Source organism: Medicago truncatula, chromosome 4 (assembly GCF_003473485.1).
Source record: "Medicago truncatula cultivar Jemalong A17 chromosome 4, MtrunA17r5.0-ANR, whole genome shotgun sequence".
Taxonomy (NCBI): domain Eukaryota; kingdom Viridiplantae; phylum Streptophyta; class Magnoliopsida; order Fabales; family Fabaceae; genus Medicago; species Medicago truncatula.
Window position 1 is genome coordinate 39,458,395 of NC_053045.1, and position 16,315 is coordinate 39,474,709.

General features: G+C 35.5%; 2 protein-coding genes across 8 annotated transcripts; one reads left to right on the forward strand and one right to left on the reverse strand.

The window, feature by feature from the left end:
- The first annotated feature begins 17 nt into the window (after positions 1–17).
- LOC11443376 (TMV resistance protein N) lies at positions 18–4,475 on the forward strand. 2 transcript variants are annotated; one of them, XM_024781796.2, is made up of 3 exons: positions 18–771; positions 939–2,058; positions 2,164–2,188. In XM_024781796.2, exons 1-2 carry the CDS (start codon positions 260–262, stop codon positions 1,408–1,410), a joined length of 984 nt encoding a protein of 327 aa, XP_024637564.1. In that variant the 5' UTR covers positions 18–259; the 3' UTR covers positions 1,411–2,058; positions 2,164–2,188. The 2 variants fall into 2 exon arrangements, with proteins under 2 accessions (XP_024637564.1, XP_024637563.1); XM_024781795.2 differs by lacking the exon at positions 18–771 and adding an exon at positions 2,591–4,475 and having other exon boundaries at positions 1,439–2,058; positions 2,164–2,451.
- Positions 4,476–5,162: 687 nt separating this feature from the next.
- On the reverse strand, positions 5,163–16,102 carry LOC11443377 (uncharacterized). 6 transcript variants are annotated; one of them, XM_024782945.2, is made up of 20 exons: positions 15,789–16,102; positions 15,613–15,701; positions 15,097–15,206; positions 14,925–14,979; positions 13,970–14,058; positions 13,477–13,543; positions 13,327–13,389; positions 12,934–13,104; positions 12,736–12,829; positions 12,564–12,643; positions 12,367–12,442; positions 11,399–11,442; positions 10,109–10,176; positions 9,908–9,993; positions 9,498–9,655; positions 8,063–9,398; positions 7,654–7,934; positions 6,471–6,677; positions 6,230–6,386; positions 5,163–5,652 (listed from the first exon to the last, which is right to left on the reverse strand). In XM_024782945.2, the coding sequence occupies exons 1-20, from the start codon at positions 15,898–15,900 to the stop codon at positions 5,354–5,356; spliced, it is 3,642 nt and encodes a 1,213-aa protein (XP_024638713.1). In that variant the 5' UTR covers positions 15,901–16,102; the 3' UTR covers positions 5,163–5,353. The 6 variants fall into 6 exon arrangements, with proteins under 6 accessions (XP_024638713.1, XP_003607695.3, XP_013456723.2 ...); XM_003607647.4 differs by having other exon boundaries at positions 15,613–16,102; XM_013601269.3 differs by lacking the exons at positions 15,613–15,701; positions 15,789–16,102 and having other exon boundaries at positions 14,944–14,979; positions 15,097–15,189.
- Between the last annotated feature and the right edge of the window lie 213 nt (positions 16,103–16,315).

Below are 16,315 nucleotides of genomic sequence, written 5' to 3' on the forward strand. Positions count from 1 at the left end.
ATTTTGGGTTAAAAATATAATACAAAACATTGTTTTTTATTTTTAAAATATAAATAAAAAAGCAAGTGATGTCTGCATAGATTATAGTGATAGATAAAAAATGGTTGTGAGTATGTGCGGTGATGCCATTCATGGTTGAGTTGAAATATCGAGGTGATGCCTTGAAATGGTTGTCTTAAAAAATTGCTGTGCACATGTGCTGGGCTACTTAATCTAATTTACATACCAATATCACCATCTAAAAATTAAGCTTACTCAGATGGCTAGCAGCAACAACTCCTCTTCTTCGGCTCTTGTGACTGTGACACTGCCAAGGAGGAAGAATTATTATGATGCGTTTGTCACTTTTAGAGGTGAAGACACTCGCAACAATTTCACTTATCATCTTTTTGATGCCTTCAACAGAGAAGGCATTCTTGCATTTAGGGATGACACTAATCTTCCAAAAGGTGAATCCATAGCATCCGAGCTTCTTCGTGCAATTGAAGATTCTTATATTTTTGTTGCGGTCCTCTCAAGGAACTATGCTTCCTCAATTTGGTGCTTGCAAGAATTAGAAAAGATCCTTGAATGCGTCCACGTATCTAAAAAACATGTTCTGCCTGTTTTCTATGATGTTGATCCTCCCGTGGTGCGAAAGCAAAGTGGGATTTATTGTGAAGCATTTGTCAAACATGAACAAATATTCCAACAAGACTCTCAGATGGTGCTAAGATGGAGGGAAGCTCTGACACAAGTCGCCGGTCTATCTGGTTGCGATCTACGTGATAAGTAAATAGCTTTCCTTCTTTGTGAGATATATATTTTCACTTTTCCTTTTTATACTATAGTTTTCGTAAAGAAGAAAAACTTTGTTATTTTGTTTGGTGCACATGCTTTTTATTTTTGTTTCTTTATATGACGAGTTGTGTTATTGGTCAACTTCTTTAATCTTTCAGGCGACAATCTCCAGGAATTAAAAATATCGTCCAAAGGATAATAAATATTTTGGATTGCAACTCATCATGTGTTTCAAAAGACATAGTTGGAATTGTTTCTCATATACAAGCATTAGAAAAACTTTTACTCTTGGACTCTGTTGATGATGTTCAAGCTGTAGGAATCTGTGGGATGGGTGGAATAGGGAAGACAACCCTTGGTAGGGTTCTATATGATAGAATTTCTCATCAATTTGGTGCATGTTGTTTTATCGATGATGTAAGCAAAATGTTTAGATTACATGATGGACCACTTGGTGTTCAAAAGCAAATACTATATCAAACACACGGTGAAGAACACAATCAAATATGCAATCTTTCTACTGCATCTAACTTGATTCGACGCAGGCTATGTCGTCAAAGGGTCCTTTTGATTTTTGATAATGTTGATAAAGTTGAACAACTGGAAAAAATAGGTGTGTGTGTGTGGTGAATGGTTAGGTGGGGTAGTAAAATCATTATAATTTCTAGAGATGAGCATATATTGAAATTTTTTGGAGTGGATGAAGTTTACAAAGTTCCTCTTTTGGATCGGACTAACTCTCTTCAATTATTGTGCCGAAAAGCTTTCAAACTTGATCATATTTTGAGTAGTATGAAGGGTTGGTCAATGGCGTACTACATTATGCTACGGGCCCACCGTTAGCAATTGAAGTATAGGGCTCATTTTTGTGGTCGAGACATCTTTGAATGGAAAAGTGCATTGGCTAGATTGAGAGACAGCCCGGACAAAGATGTCATGGATGTGCTCAGATTAAGTTTTGATGGGCTAGAGGAGTCTGAAAAGGAAATATTTCTTCATATTGCTTGTTTTTTCAATCCGAGCATGGAGAAATATGTTAAAAATGTTCTAAATTGTTGTGGATTTCATGCTGATATAGGATTAAGAGTTCTCATTGATAAATCACTTATAAGCATTGATGAATCATTTTCAAGCCTTAAAGAGGAATCCATTTCAATGCATGGTTTGTTGGAAGAGCTAGGAAGAAAAATTGTTCAAGAAAATTCAAGCAAAGAGCCAAGAAAGTGGAGCAGGTTGTGGTTAGAAACACAAGTCGACAATGTCATGTTGGAGAAAATGGTAAAGTAGTTGTTTAAAAATTAAAAAAAAAACTTATTTACATTTTCATTAAAACTATATATGTTGAAATTTATTTAAGTTTTTTTATTTTATGCAATGCTTTAGGAAAGGCGTGTCGAAGCCATACTTTTAAAAAAAAAAACTCTCAACAAAGATGATGAAAAGAAGGTTATGATAGTCGAACACTTGTCTAAAATGAGACATCTTAGACTGCTCATCATCTGGAGTCATGTGAACACCTCAGGAAGCCTCAATTGTCTTTCTAACGAATTAAGATATGTTGAATGGAGTGAATATCCTTTCAAGTATTTGCCGTCAAGTTTTCAGCCAAATCAACTTGTTGAGTTGATCTTGAAGAGTAGCAGCATCGAACAATTATGGGAAGACAAGAAGGTACTCTAAATCCTCTAATTATGACTTTTTTTCCTTAAAAATATAAACAAGTTAAAAACAATTTATTTATTTCCCCATTTTAAGGTAAACAAACAAAAGAAAATAATGCCTCTAGTTTTTTTTTCTTTTCATGTCACAGTATCTGCGCAATTTGAGAAATTTGGATCTAAGCCACTCCAAAAATTTAATAAAGATGCCACATTTTGGAGAGTTCCCGAACCTTGAGCGGCTAGATCTGGAAGGATGTATAAAACTTGTGCAGATAGATCCATCTATTGGTCTTCTAACAAAGCTTGTTTACTTGAACTTGAAAGACTGCAAACATATAATAAGCCTACTCAGCAACATATTTGGTCTCAGTTGTCTTGATGATCTAAATATATATGTCTTGCAATCCAAGGAATTTGAATGTAAGTGCATCACGTTTCCAATCAACGACATCCTCCCTCATGTTGCCTTACCTTTCCTCATTTCCCACTCGCATAACACACAAAAATTTGTTCCCTTCTTGGCATAGTTTGCGTGAACTTGATATTAGCTTTTGCGGTCTATGTCTAATCCCCGACGCAATTGGATCTATATTGGTTAGAATATTTAAACTTAGGGGGAAATAATTTTGTGACAGTACCTAGCCTGAGGGAGCTTTCCAAACTTGTATATTTAAACTTGGAGCATTGCAAACTGTTGGAATCTTTGCCTGTTCTTCCTTCTCCTACTGCTATCGAGCACGATCTTTATAAAAACAGTCTTCCTGCGTATGAAACTAGGTGGCGTACAAGATTGCTTATTTTCAACTGTCCTAAATTGGATGAGAGGGAATGCTACATTAGAATGACATTTTCATGGATGATACAATTCATTAAGGCAAACCCACAATCCTCATCCGACTACTTTCATGTGATTCAATCGTTACTCCTGGAAATGAAATACCAAGTTGGTTCAACAATTAGAGCAAGGGTCGCTCCATACAAATAGACTGGTCTTATGCATGACTTTAAAAATAATATCATTGGTTGTGTATGTTGTGTAGTATTTTCCATGGAACCTCGTCGTCCACCAACGAGAAGAAAAAGCCAAACCTATATGGTACTAAACTTTGCTGATATTCATGGCAACCAGAGGACAAAATGTGAAACCTATATTCCAGTAAATCTTAGTGAAAGTCTTATTACAGTCAAATCAAATCATGTTTGGCTAACCTATTTCCCCCTGGAGTCGTCCTGGGATGTTTTGAATGAAACTCTCTTTGTTGAAATTGCTTGCTTTGAAGATTATTTGGGTATAGAGGTGAAGAATTGTGGGTACCGCTGGATATATAAACAGGATCTACAAGAGTTGAACTACAAGATGAATCACGGAAATTCCTTAGCAGGAAAGCGCAAATTTTTGGAAATTGAAGATGAGGCACAACAACAACCAAAAACTACATTCCTTCAGCTGATTAAATAAACCGTAAGCTGTAACGATCACTTTCGGATGCACTTTCATCGAATGAACTCTGAAGAGACTTGCCAATGAATTCTGGAAATAACTTTCTCTGCCCTGTTTTCTCTTTTCACAATATATGTACTTATTTTTTCTATGTCCAGGTTATTTTCAACTTTTGAATTTTTATAAACAATAAACACGAATAAATGTGGTTTTTTTTTTTGGCAAATTCTTATTTACCCATCAACAAAAGTTGTCACCAATCAAAATCAAAATAGTTTATATAGTGGAAGACAAATGGTGATGAATAGAACATGTATGTTTTTATGGCATGCTTCACTATTATATATCATGCTCTGAGTGTATTAGAATACATTCCTTTGGATTGGTTGGTGATTGAATAAGAAGGATATGTCTTCCAAACAACTTCCTTTTTAACTAAGGTTTAAATTTGATTTCACCCGACAACTTGAATAAGAATTTGCTACTGAAATAGCAACCACTTCTGTCCAATGTTGCCTACGTAATTATAATAATAAAATTATTACAATCATGTATATGAACAAAAATCATGTGTATGATAAATGTATCTTTAAACATTTTCTTATGTATTATGGACAGACTTAATTATATGTGTCCTATGTTTTTCTTTCATTTTTTTCATGTCAAAATGGTAACGATGCATTTTCTTCCAGAGGTTTGATTTGGACAAAGAATTCCAGCCTTATTTTTAAAGGGGAATTCAGGTTTGTTGTACTATTTAGTTACTACAATGGTATTGTTCAATATTTAAGTGTTCATTGTTGCATCAACATTGTGTGGATAACAAAGACCTTTGAGCATGTAGATAGTCAAGTTAAGATTCAATCATTGTGTTTGAAAGATCAACGATCAAACCTTTGGAGTATAAACTATATCTTTTATGGCGCATAGTCTAAAGATTAAAGAATCTATCTTTGGAGTATTAACTATATCTTTTTTTTAGATAAAGAATCTATCTTTGGAGTAGTACCTATATCTTGTTCTTTTGTCAAGAGAAGTATTAACTAGCTAGATCTACAACCTTGCCATCTATCTCAAAAATCCCTTTAATCCAATATTATGGACTACATTACGCAAATCCATATCTCGATGCAACTTAAATTATTAGTTGGTCTAGTGTGACTTCAGTACCAGAGGTAGCACTAAAAGAGCAAATATCGATGTTTACTCTTCTGCAATCGTGCAATCTGAAAATTCTCCCCAAACCTGTAATCATAATTTTCTGTTGCGAGAATTCAGCATTTAAAATTGCATTCTTTCCTATCATTTCCTACTGCAAAATGCCTGCAAAATTTATGTTAGACAAAATGAGGAGCCCTTATTTCTGCCTAACGTATACAACACTTAACATATGGACTATTATACTATATACAAAAAGAATTGTAATCTATTTGAAAGAAAATTCTTAATTCTAGTTACAGGAGGTGAAGTCTTAAAGTTGATTCCGTAATTGCGTCAATAAAACTTGCATTGACTCAATCTGTTGACTAAGTTGTTTAACAACGTCAAGGTGCTGAAGGGAGGACTCAGAAATACCAATATCAGTGATCAAAGCATTAATCTTAGCCTGTGAATCCACAACTGCTTCCTCAAGAAAAGTTATCGTTGATTCCATAGATTTGTGCGGGCTGTCATTTATTAGTTTTGGTAATTGAGAAGGCCCCCTGCTGCTAACACTACCATCTATGCTGAGTTTCCCAGGAGAGAGAATCTTGTCAATGCCTTCGCTCCCTGCAAATCGTGATAATAAATGTTCACAAAAAAATGAGGGCAGAAATAACTCATAATATCCTTTAGGTTATTATTCAACCCAACCAACCTTTAAGTCACTAGTGTTTTCCTATAGCTTCTAACCCTAAAACAAAGTAACTCATAATATCCTTTGGGTGGTTATTGATATGTGCTTCCTCTCTTCAATGATCGAGATACTCTAAAATTTTAAACTTAACTCAATCCCATAAAATCAGTTTGTAAAGCAATGATTGTCCAAGTTTTATAACTTTATTTAGACTATATCTCTATCCAATGTGGGACTTGAGTTTTTTTCCTCCAATACACTTCTTCACGTTTAGAGCGATTTGACTTGGTGCATGGATAATACAGAGTGGTTCATTAACAGATCAAGGATAGACCCTGCTATCTTGATTTTTGACTTAATTCAACCCACAAAATTGTTTTGTAAGGTTAAGATTGTGCAAGCCCTATAAACACATTTTGGGTCATATCTAAGCATTGGATACATGATAACAAAAAAGTAAGGATTGACCGATGAAAAGCATTGGATACATCAAAAAAAATTACAGCATACCAATGTTTCCTAGCTGATCCATTATAGACTGGCTGACAGAACCTTCTAGCTTAAGCAATTGCAGAATTCCAGCTGTTATACGGCCCATGGAATCAATTTCAGATTTGCATAAAAAATTGAGGTGCTGGAACTCATCCTTGGTTACAACAGCCTCGATCTGCAAGGTAAAATCTTGATCATACACAACCATATCCTATAGAGAGACATTGGTTACATACTTTAGTTATGAGATTCCGATTACCGGTTGTTTTATAGAGAATTTTAGGTTTCCCACTTCCCAATCGGCCCTTTCATCATCAGCATTATTCTCATGTAATATCAAGTCCACTTCAAGGCCGATTCCCCAAACTGCATCAGTCAGTTCTTTAACTCCATTAGTGGTTAACATGGATGACATGACATCTTTTTGGGGTGTGGGTTTCAAGATCTTCAGCCCTTGAACTACAACCTGCAAGTACCATCTCAATATGCAACGGTTACAACAGGCCGTGTCTAAACAACATGTGAGACGCAGAAATAATAAGACACGCATAATATCAATCAGTGCTGCGTTTGTTTCAAAGTATATATTACATTCATATGAATAATCATTATATTCTCAAGAATGTCATTCCTGGGTTAATTTCAATTAATATTTAATATTTCAGATGCTTTTTTTAATTTAAATGGTGCAAAAGGAAGTTGTGTTTAGATTAGAATATGACTTCCATGCCCATGTCATGGACAAGACGAGACACACTCCACATCATGAAAATTAAAACAGTAAAACATGGGAATGTCATTTCCTGGGAATTAAAAATACTCGAGACAAGAAAAGTAGAACTTCTATAAACAATGGGAATATCATATCTCAAGTTTGCATCCTGGTGAACAACTTAACATACCTTAAAACAAACACTGCAAAATTCTCTAAAACGACCTATTTCTCTACAATGGACAGTATGATTTTATCAACTAAAAGATTTAATGAACAAAATATCAAAGTTCTAGACAGGAGCAAAAATAAACGAGATATTTCAACATAGCAGTTGTTACTAGTCAGTCAAATAAAAAATGTGTAGCACATCTAACGAATCATCGACTATCCATTTTGGTCTGATAAGTTTTAACAACATTTGAATGATAAAAGTCATAGGTGGGAATTTGCAAATTATATTACTGGGTCCCATGATATACTATAGACCACTCATACCATGGATAACTGAAAGCAAATAATTGAATGCAAATTTCTCTGGGAAATTCAAACTAATGGACTGCCAATATAGTTTTTAAACACTTTGATATGGTGTTTTTCCTTATTTCTTAGTGTCATCCAATAAACCCAAGTATTACTCTTTAAAGCAGTGAGAAACTCCTTAATTATCCAGAAAGCAACTTACGCACACAAACTGCTTTAAATCTTGAAGAAAAAAGTATTTGTTTACCGTAACCAGTTCAAAAGGTTGTTTTCTATGTGAATGTTGCGCCTTGCCACCTGAAACCTTCTTTGGGCCACTTCTAGCTTTTACTTCTAAACTGTGGAAGGTTGTATGCCAACACCTCTGTTCTCTACCTATGTCTCCTTGACTGGAGAACCACCATCTTTTGGCCATATCTTGTGCACCTTCAAGAGCAAACAACCAGTCCCTCAACTCTATAATTACATCCACAGTGTCTGGCTTCTTTAAGTGTGGAAAACTGGGTTCTTTCCCTTCTATCACACTTTCTGGTGTAAAATATGGTCAGTAAGAAATGATACTTATGTAAGAACTAAGACACGAGGAAACCAACATAGTAAAATATTTAATATATATATAGCAAACACCAGCTTCATTAAATGAGGCTGTCTCATACCATTTTCTGAATTATCAACAATTATACGTGTTGTCTTAAAATGTTTTCCCAATGGTCCTTTTTGTAAGTTTGCCAACCCTTTAGAAAGACCCTTCCCTGGACCGCCATCAGGCCCAAGTATTCCAACCCGATGCAGGAGGGCTTCAGCGTAGTTCATTCCACCACCAAGACGAACACCAGATATTGAAGCGGAGATATTCAAACAATGAGACTCATTGTCTACTTCACAAAATGGTATGACTTGATCCATACTTAAGATCAAAAACGGGACTGAACGAGCATTACCATTCAATAAATGATTACTGTTATCCACCCAAAAAACAGCTGTCAGTTGAGGGTATCCAGTATCACTCATTGAAGGAACATTTTCCCCAAAAATAAAAGACGAACCATTTTCACATGCCAAATGCTCCTCAGAATCCACACAATCTATCTCAACACTCTCCCAACGTAAAGTGGATGATACAACAATAGCACCACCAAGGGTTCTATGAGTGGCATTAAAGAACAGATCATCTCCGACAAACTGTACTAGAGGAATTCCCTCCATATTCACAGAAGAAGACTCAAGAAATCGAAATTGGAGCTTTTTTATGGCTAAACTTACAGCAGCGTCACTAGGAACTTTGTCAATCAGCTGTCCACTGAAAGATGTATTCCTAGCGTCCTTCATTTCTTTCCTTTTCCAAGCTATGGCTATTTTTTCACTAACTCGCCCAAAATAAGCATAGAGATCAAGGACAAAAAATAATTGTTCTATAGAAGTGTTGGATAGATACTGTTCACAAGAAACCCCAACCCTCATAATACCCGCAGGAGGAGGAACCTTTAACAATGGGCTGCCGTCAGCAGTCACCATAGCTACTTCAAAGCAAGCATCTTTCAAATCAACACATCTCCACAATCCAGCAGTCCATCCCAGAGAATTCTGACGCCCAAATGTGCCAGTATTTGCTTCCAAAGATAGAGTAAGGTGGGATGTTCTGGCAGCCCACTTCTTCTGGCTGGCATCAATTGGTTGATCTTCCCAGAGACAGAAGCAAGCAGGATCATTCTCCAGGTTTAGTATTCTTGGTTTCATTGAAGGTGAATCTAAAACAAAAAGGTTTTCAATATGTAGCCTTGCTCCAGCAAATAAGGATTTAATTGTATCATCCGCGTTGCTTACACAAAAATCCAATTGGGCCTTATCCAAAGGAACTGTAATATCCAAACCCTTGAGAGTGAAAATAAAAGAATTCACAGAGAAATCTGGTAAAATGTCACCACGATTGACAACAATTCCATCAGCTAAGAAGGATGATATCCTCAAGCAGGATTCTTCATGGAGATGGACCTGTAAAATAAAGAAATGTCATCAAATAATTGGAAACAAAAAATTAAATAGATGTACTGGCAGGTACTTTACTAAAATAGCTTCAAAGGAGCCATATACCATAAGAGACTGACAGTCAATAACTGTTTGAGAAGCAAGGGATGGTGGAAGTGGAGAAGGCATGATCTGAAGGGCGTGGATGCATATTAGAGGAGTTTCCACAATCAATTGCCACTGCTGTTCTCCTAGAGGATATATTGGCGGGCAAAAGCTTCTAGCTTCCAAAAGGAAGGAATGAAACAATTTAATTAACCAAACATATTCTTAACAAGAAAATGAGTCAATAACTTGGACAGTTCAATTTTTAATCCAATGTATGCAAAACTTTTACATTACCATACAACCAATCAGATGTTGCCACGTCATTAAAAGAAATTGACCTCTTAGATAACAGGTAATAGCTATTAATCATAGTAAACCAATATGAAGCCATGACTTATGACATGTGAGTGGCCGAATTAAATTCATACCAAAATCCGGCACTTGAAAAGCTTGTTGTGTGACAGATTCCATCGATGGCTGCACTAATGTACATGGAGGGCGTGAAAATGTATCCCTGTATTTCAAGAATCACATACTACAATTTAGTTACAGTATAACAATCAATACAGTCAACTAGAAATCTCTTCATCCTTCCATTAGTAATCTAGACATAGCATAAAGATACAAACCTCAAAAATAGTCCTGCAATTGTAATCCTTGTCAAGTTACTGTCGTTATCTCCTTCAGAAAGACTGGCCTGCAAGGATAATCTATACAATAATCATTCTTCTCTGTTGGGAGCCTGATAGCATGGCACAGAAAAGGGACTACAAACATGGGAACTTGATTCAACATTGAAGAGATAATAAAAGGTGTATATTTGTCAACGGTGTTAGGTATTTTGAATGATTAAATGCAGAAAACAAAATCCCATATCATAAATTAACAAAGGAAATTAGCCGTAGAAGGAGCTTTCCATCTCTAGACTTTTATAATAGATACTTAGCTGATAACTAAAGAATTGAACTTGTGGCAAATTGATAGATATGAAACTAGCTGCTATTAAAGCTGGGCCCAGAAAGTCTCTTCATGTTTATTTTAACATACCAAAACACTCTTTAGGAAGGGAAAACATATGCAGAAGGAAAGATAATGAAAAGAGAGCCATATCTAAGAGGATCTACCTTTACTGGAATTTTGAACTGTAGAGGTAGGGAAGGATATGGGATTTCTATCTGTTTTCTATTTTGACCTTGGGGCCATACGAATTTTCCTTGTCTGGGAGCATTGGTCTTATTACTTTAGAATTTCACTTGTAACACAATCGAATTTTGTTAGACAGAAATTGTTTCCTATGACAAATTCACATAGACAGCATATATGTCATGTGAACGATTTTTCTATTTTTTTTCTCTTATTTCTAGCTCATTCATATCAATTGTACCAACACGCGACATATAAGCCAATGGTTATTACATACACACATACACATATTACTTTAAGTAGAAAAACTACTGTTTCAACATCATATACAAAGTTCAGTATTGAGTTCCCATGATTCCTTAACAACGCTATCTTTTGAATTGTGGAAGGTTAAAAATTGATAAAACATCTAATGAAAAGAAATTTAGAATACATTGAAGAATCGGTTATCTAATTCAGAGAGCAATCTCGAGATGTTTCCTAATATCATTATGTTACCTTGTTTAGTTCGGGTGGGAATCATATGTAGTGGTGAATTTGAGCTTATGCACATAGCTTTACGCTAGTACTATGCCTAGTTCTTAATGAAAATAGGTGTAAGTGCTTTGTATTTTAAACACATACCATATCAATCTAATATCAAATTATTCAGAACCTCCTTGCTCTCTTTTGTCCTTTCCTATCTAAAACCTATAATTTCAACAAGGAGACATCGAAAAAAATAAAATGAGTGCATGGAGAAAGAAACAAATGGTAATACTATTGAGGAAAAGTACCCGAGAAAAAAAGAGGGACTGCATTAAAAGCTCAAGCTGGAACCCTGCAAGGTGATGTCAAATGATTGTAAGATCATTTTGCATAGCATGTATACACATAGGACTTTATTTTACTGGACACATTAGACTATTACTATTAGAGCATCCACAGTGGACCTCCTCGCCTCGGGTGCTTAAGTGGGTCTCATATATACACATTACTCATTTTGTAATTTTTTAAATTAATGCTTAATAAGCGACCATTCTCTCCAACCCGGCACCTCAAAAAGATACTAAATGGGTCCCACAAATAAATTTATATCATTACATTTAAGTGGGCCCGCAAAAAAGTGAAGAGAGTGAGAGCATCCACAATGGCTTACAGTTTCGATCAATGGCTCAAGAAAAAGGTGGAGTTCTATGGCCAAAGAGAGTAGTAGAAGAGCTTGAAAAACGGTAACTCTTCCTTTGCAGCCATATTGCGACAACAAGGCTGCAATAAATATAGTTCATAATCCAAACTTTGCAGCCATATTGAAGAGAGAGTGGTATGCATTCCATTTGTTCCAACCACCCAACAGATTGTAGATGGTCTAACCAAGGGCCAACTGTTTGAACACCAAGTTACCAAGTTGGGTATGATACATATGTTTACACCAGCTTGAGGGGGAGTGTAGATAAATTAAGAATGCTTGAATCTATGGGTTTAAATAAATTAGGCAATTAAAATCCTAGAATTAATGTAAGGATTAGTCAAATCCTTAATCATGAGGTTGATCTTTCCCTTTTTTATTTCTTAGGATTCTGATTCTTTTAAATAAGAGACATGTCTCCCTCTGTTTCTTGTTCTATTTAAGATGTACTAAGAACATAGAAGAAAAACATAAATAAAGTTGTATTGAATATATCATCAATCAATAAAGCAAATATTTCTAGAATATTAAATAATAATTAATTGATATTTAAATCAGTTAAGGATAAAGATATACCAGAATCTTTAATGCACAGAAATATATGGTCCACAACAATTGACACAAGAGAACGGCCAGCAGCTTCAGTAGATTGCTATCATGATTAATTCAAAAACAACAGACTCAGAATGATATAATGATATTTTAGTAGTTTTAACCTTAACAAACTTATGAAAAATTATTAGGTCAAAGGAGAGAAAGGCAAAATATGAAACCTGCTGGGCCTTGAAATCTACATTTCCCCTGTTTAGACAAACATATATTCCTGTCATAAAGCGGAGAAGTGCACGTAGCCCTGTTCATATGTTGCATCAACCTCTGGTTACATCTGTGCCTTATATATCAATTCAATATGGACATAGAAGTCTAACAAGCTCCTTTACTGACCTGGTTCACTTAATGCAGGGCAAACGGCTTCTGTGACATGTAACTGAACCTCGAGCCCAAGTGGACTGTTCAATTCAGTTCTCTGAACAGTGATCTGATAAATATAAAGGTAAAATTATATTTCATGAGTCGTGACACATAAAATTATAGACAAAAACAGGATATTATACAACTAGTTGAAGGAACTGTGTTCATTACATGTGCTTCTCCTGATATTCCTTCTATAAAACGCTCGCCTCCAAAGAATACTCTCTTTGCGCCATCATCATCTCTCATGTTTGAACCTACTTGAGAGCTGCCTGAAGTAGCATCCGTGAACATGTCGGGATGAGGCAAAAGATCAATAGATAATGATTCCCATTCCAATTTCTGAAGAGAGAAAAAGTTTAAATTATTTTGGGGTAATACAAATGTAAGCAACATAGCATGCTCGATTTGAAAAAATATAACAGAAAGTAAACATTCTGATGAAAGGTCATATTATGATGAAAGGAGAGACATAATACGGAAACGAAATATACGACGACAACCAAATCAACACAATGCATGTTGTATACAAACAAGAAAATAAAATGAAAGGTGGTATAGTACTTTGAAGACATAAATATACTTCTTATTAGATGAGAAATCCCGCGCCTCCTTAAGATTTACAACCTGAAAAAAAAGTGGTGGGGGAAAATAGACTTTATACACCAGAGGTATTAAGAATTATACCATAAAAATGAGTCTCAACACAATTACCTGCCAGCTTTCATTTGTGGTATACAGAAAAAGGTTGTGTATGGTTATAGACGCCATGGGTGGTGCCCTACAATTAGAGACATGGAACAGGGACACTTACAAATAGATTTCAGGGAAAAACTTATGACACAGTTTGAATCAAACACGTATGTATAATTCACTGGGTTTATGCTAAAAGTTATTATTACACTGCACCAACTCCAACAACATTTTTTTTTTCAAAACAAATTGGGGGAGGGGAAAATTATTATTGATTAAAGTGACATTAAATGTCATTTTACAACCGTCCCAATGGAGATTTGAACTATCTCTTGAGGTTACATGGTCAGACTCTTACATTGAGCTGACACCTCATGGAACTCCAACAGAGAATGACATACTAATACAGAAATATTAATTTTAAATTCATTGAGATCCATAACTACCGACAATGATTGTAGAACACGAATAAAATGAGGAATGAAAAACCAGAGCACTTGTAAGACGAATTTACCATGTTGCTGCCCCTTGGAGACGAGCACTACCATGAGTTTCAAGTAATAGATTAACTGTATGAATCTGTATAGTCATTCCATCTGCAATCTGAAGGTTGCCCACAGTCAGTAGAAATGACTAATATTCAATTTAAATTTCTCATTCCATCTGCAATCTGAAGGTTGCGCACAGTCAGTAGAAATGAGTAATATTCAATTTAATATATGGACGTAACTACTAATACTTATCCTATTCTTCCCTGAAGTTGTTCATTATGGAAAATGACTGGTATACGAAAGAAACTACTAACTTTAAAGTTGTTCCATAAATTATAAAAATTATTTTGGTCTATCTCTAGTCGGTTTGGGGTCTCAACGTACCTCCTCATTCCCAAGACTAGACATCTAGAGCATGAATAAATGCACATGGCCCAATAACAACAGTCCCTCAAGCCCAGCATTAGAACTCTAGAGTGTGGACAAATACGAGCTGGTGTTTAGAACTCTATAGTGTGGACAAATTCAGGTGGTCTAATAACGGATATAGAATAGGATCTCATAACATCTTAGAATTTCAGGTAGGTCTGACGCTACCTGAAAAGCTAGCTCCAGAGGTGATGATTGCTCAAGCCTTTTACGGACTATTTTGATCCTATGTTAGATCACGTCAAACTCTGCCTACATTTTTATTTTCATGTTACTTAAAATTCTTCCGAAAATAACCGGCAACAACTTTAACAAAAGGAAAAGAGGTGGGGAACGACAAAGTCACAAAACAGCATGAAGTGGATGATTCGATTCCCGCCCCAATAAACTGAATCTCAGAGTTTTTGCTTTTCTTTTCACCTATTCATTTGTTAAATTTTACTACAACCATCATCTAGTTAGCAGAACATGAATGTCACATACATATCAATTTAGGTTAGAAATGATAGTCAAACTTGTTCAAAAAAAAAAAAATGATAGTCAAACAACCTTATCAGCGAAACCGTACCCGCTACCCTTAGCAGAAGCACTTGAAGGTGTGGAACTGCATGCAACAGTGAAAGAAACAAGGACTGTAAAGCTTTAACAGCTGGCATTAAAACCATCACTCTACAACGAATTCCCTCACACCCAGGAATCAGCAAGAGACCGATTTCACTACCTGGTTGGAGTCTCGGGTGGTTTAAAATCAGAATTCTCCTCAAGAACCATATCAAGCCTATCAATTTGTACAATGATTGGCTCTGTCTGTACATTGCTCACCGACGGTAGCTACAAAGACAAATTGTACTCAATCAATCAAAAACCACAAAATCTTGAATATAACAAATAAAAAAGCAAAATGTCTAACAAGAAAATATAAAGGTGGAGCGTGGTCTACTTTCTTTTACTAATAATAATTAAAAGTATATCATCTTGTTCCAATTTCGAGTCCATATTTCTAAGAACTCAAAGAAAATGCTGGAAAAACAAATGTGGATGCATACTCGTAAATTACAATTATTACTAAAAAAGACAATAGTTAAACATACAATTTTTGCTTATATTTCATTATAGAGTGAGTAACTGCTTAGATTACAACAATGAAAGTTATTTGATTAAGCGCGAAAAACGACAATTTTTTTACACGTATTTTTCATGCAATTCTAAGAAATTAAACATCAACAAGAATCCGAACCTTGATTTCCAATTTTCCGACTTTGGCGGTGGTGACATTGAGTGCAGGCGGAAATCCAATGCTGGAATGTAATGCATCACCGTTTATATCTGAATACAGGAAATTCAAAAACAAACGAATCATTGTGATGATTAACAGTAATTTTGAGATTTGAATGGAAATTAGAGGGAAATGACCTAAATTAGAAAGCTGAACAGTGCGACCCTGTAACTTGAATTGGTCTCTGGTGAATGATTTGAGCCAGTATTTGAGCGTGTATTCCAATGCTCTTGCGAGGATCGATTCCATAACTTAGCTTCGTTTGGAATTGGATCGAACGAAAAAGCTTCGAGAATTGCTTCTCCGATGAATTGGATCACAATGTGGAATGAGAGTACGAAAATGGAAGGCACTGGTTAATCGGGTTCGGGTCGGTGAAAGCATTTAGATCTGTTTTGTGATGAAAATGGAAATGGTAAAACAGAGGGGGTGGGTTGTTTTGTTTTCGCGGCAAAATCACGTGCCGGAAGAAGAGAGAGTATGTGAGAGGCGGGAGAGACACGTGCACCACGTGTTTGAGGCAAATAGTTTGAAGAGTCTTTTTTTTATTATTATTAAAAGGGAAATGTTAACCGGAATTATATAATAGTTAATGCATTGAAATAGTGTAATTAATTGATAATAAAGTCAAAAATAATGTTTTTTTTATGGTAATAATTCTCTT

Excerpts from the sequence above, each read along its gene's own strand:
- LOC11443376 (XM_024781795.2), top strand. The coding sequence starts at position 1,717 with ATGGATGTGCTCAGATTAAGTTTTGATGGGCTAGAGGAGTCTGAAAAG. Across the intron at positions 2,059-2,163 it reads ATGTCATGTTGGAGAAAATG|GAAAGGCGTGTCGAAGCCAT; the intron begins GTAAAGTAGTTG and ends GCAATGCTTTAG. Across the intron at positions 2,452-2,590 it reads AATTATGGGAAGACAAGAAG|TATCTGCGCAATTTGAGAAA; the intron begins GTACTCTAAATC and ends TTCATGTCACAG.
- LOC11443377 (XM_003607647.4), bottom strand. The coding sequence starts at position 15,900 with ATGGAATCGATCCTCGCAAGAGCATTGGAATACACGCTCAAATACTGG. Across the intron at positions 12,830-12,933 it reads GAATATCAGGAGAAGCACAT|ATCACTGTTCAGAGAACTGA; the intron begins GTAATGAACACA and ends TATATTTATCAG. Across the intron at positions 9,656-9,907 it reads TTTTCAAGTGCCGGATTTTG|CTAGAAGCTTTTGCCCGCCA; the intron begins GTATGAATTTAA and ends TCCTTTTGGAAG.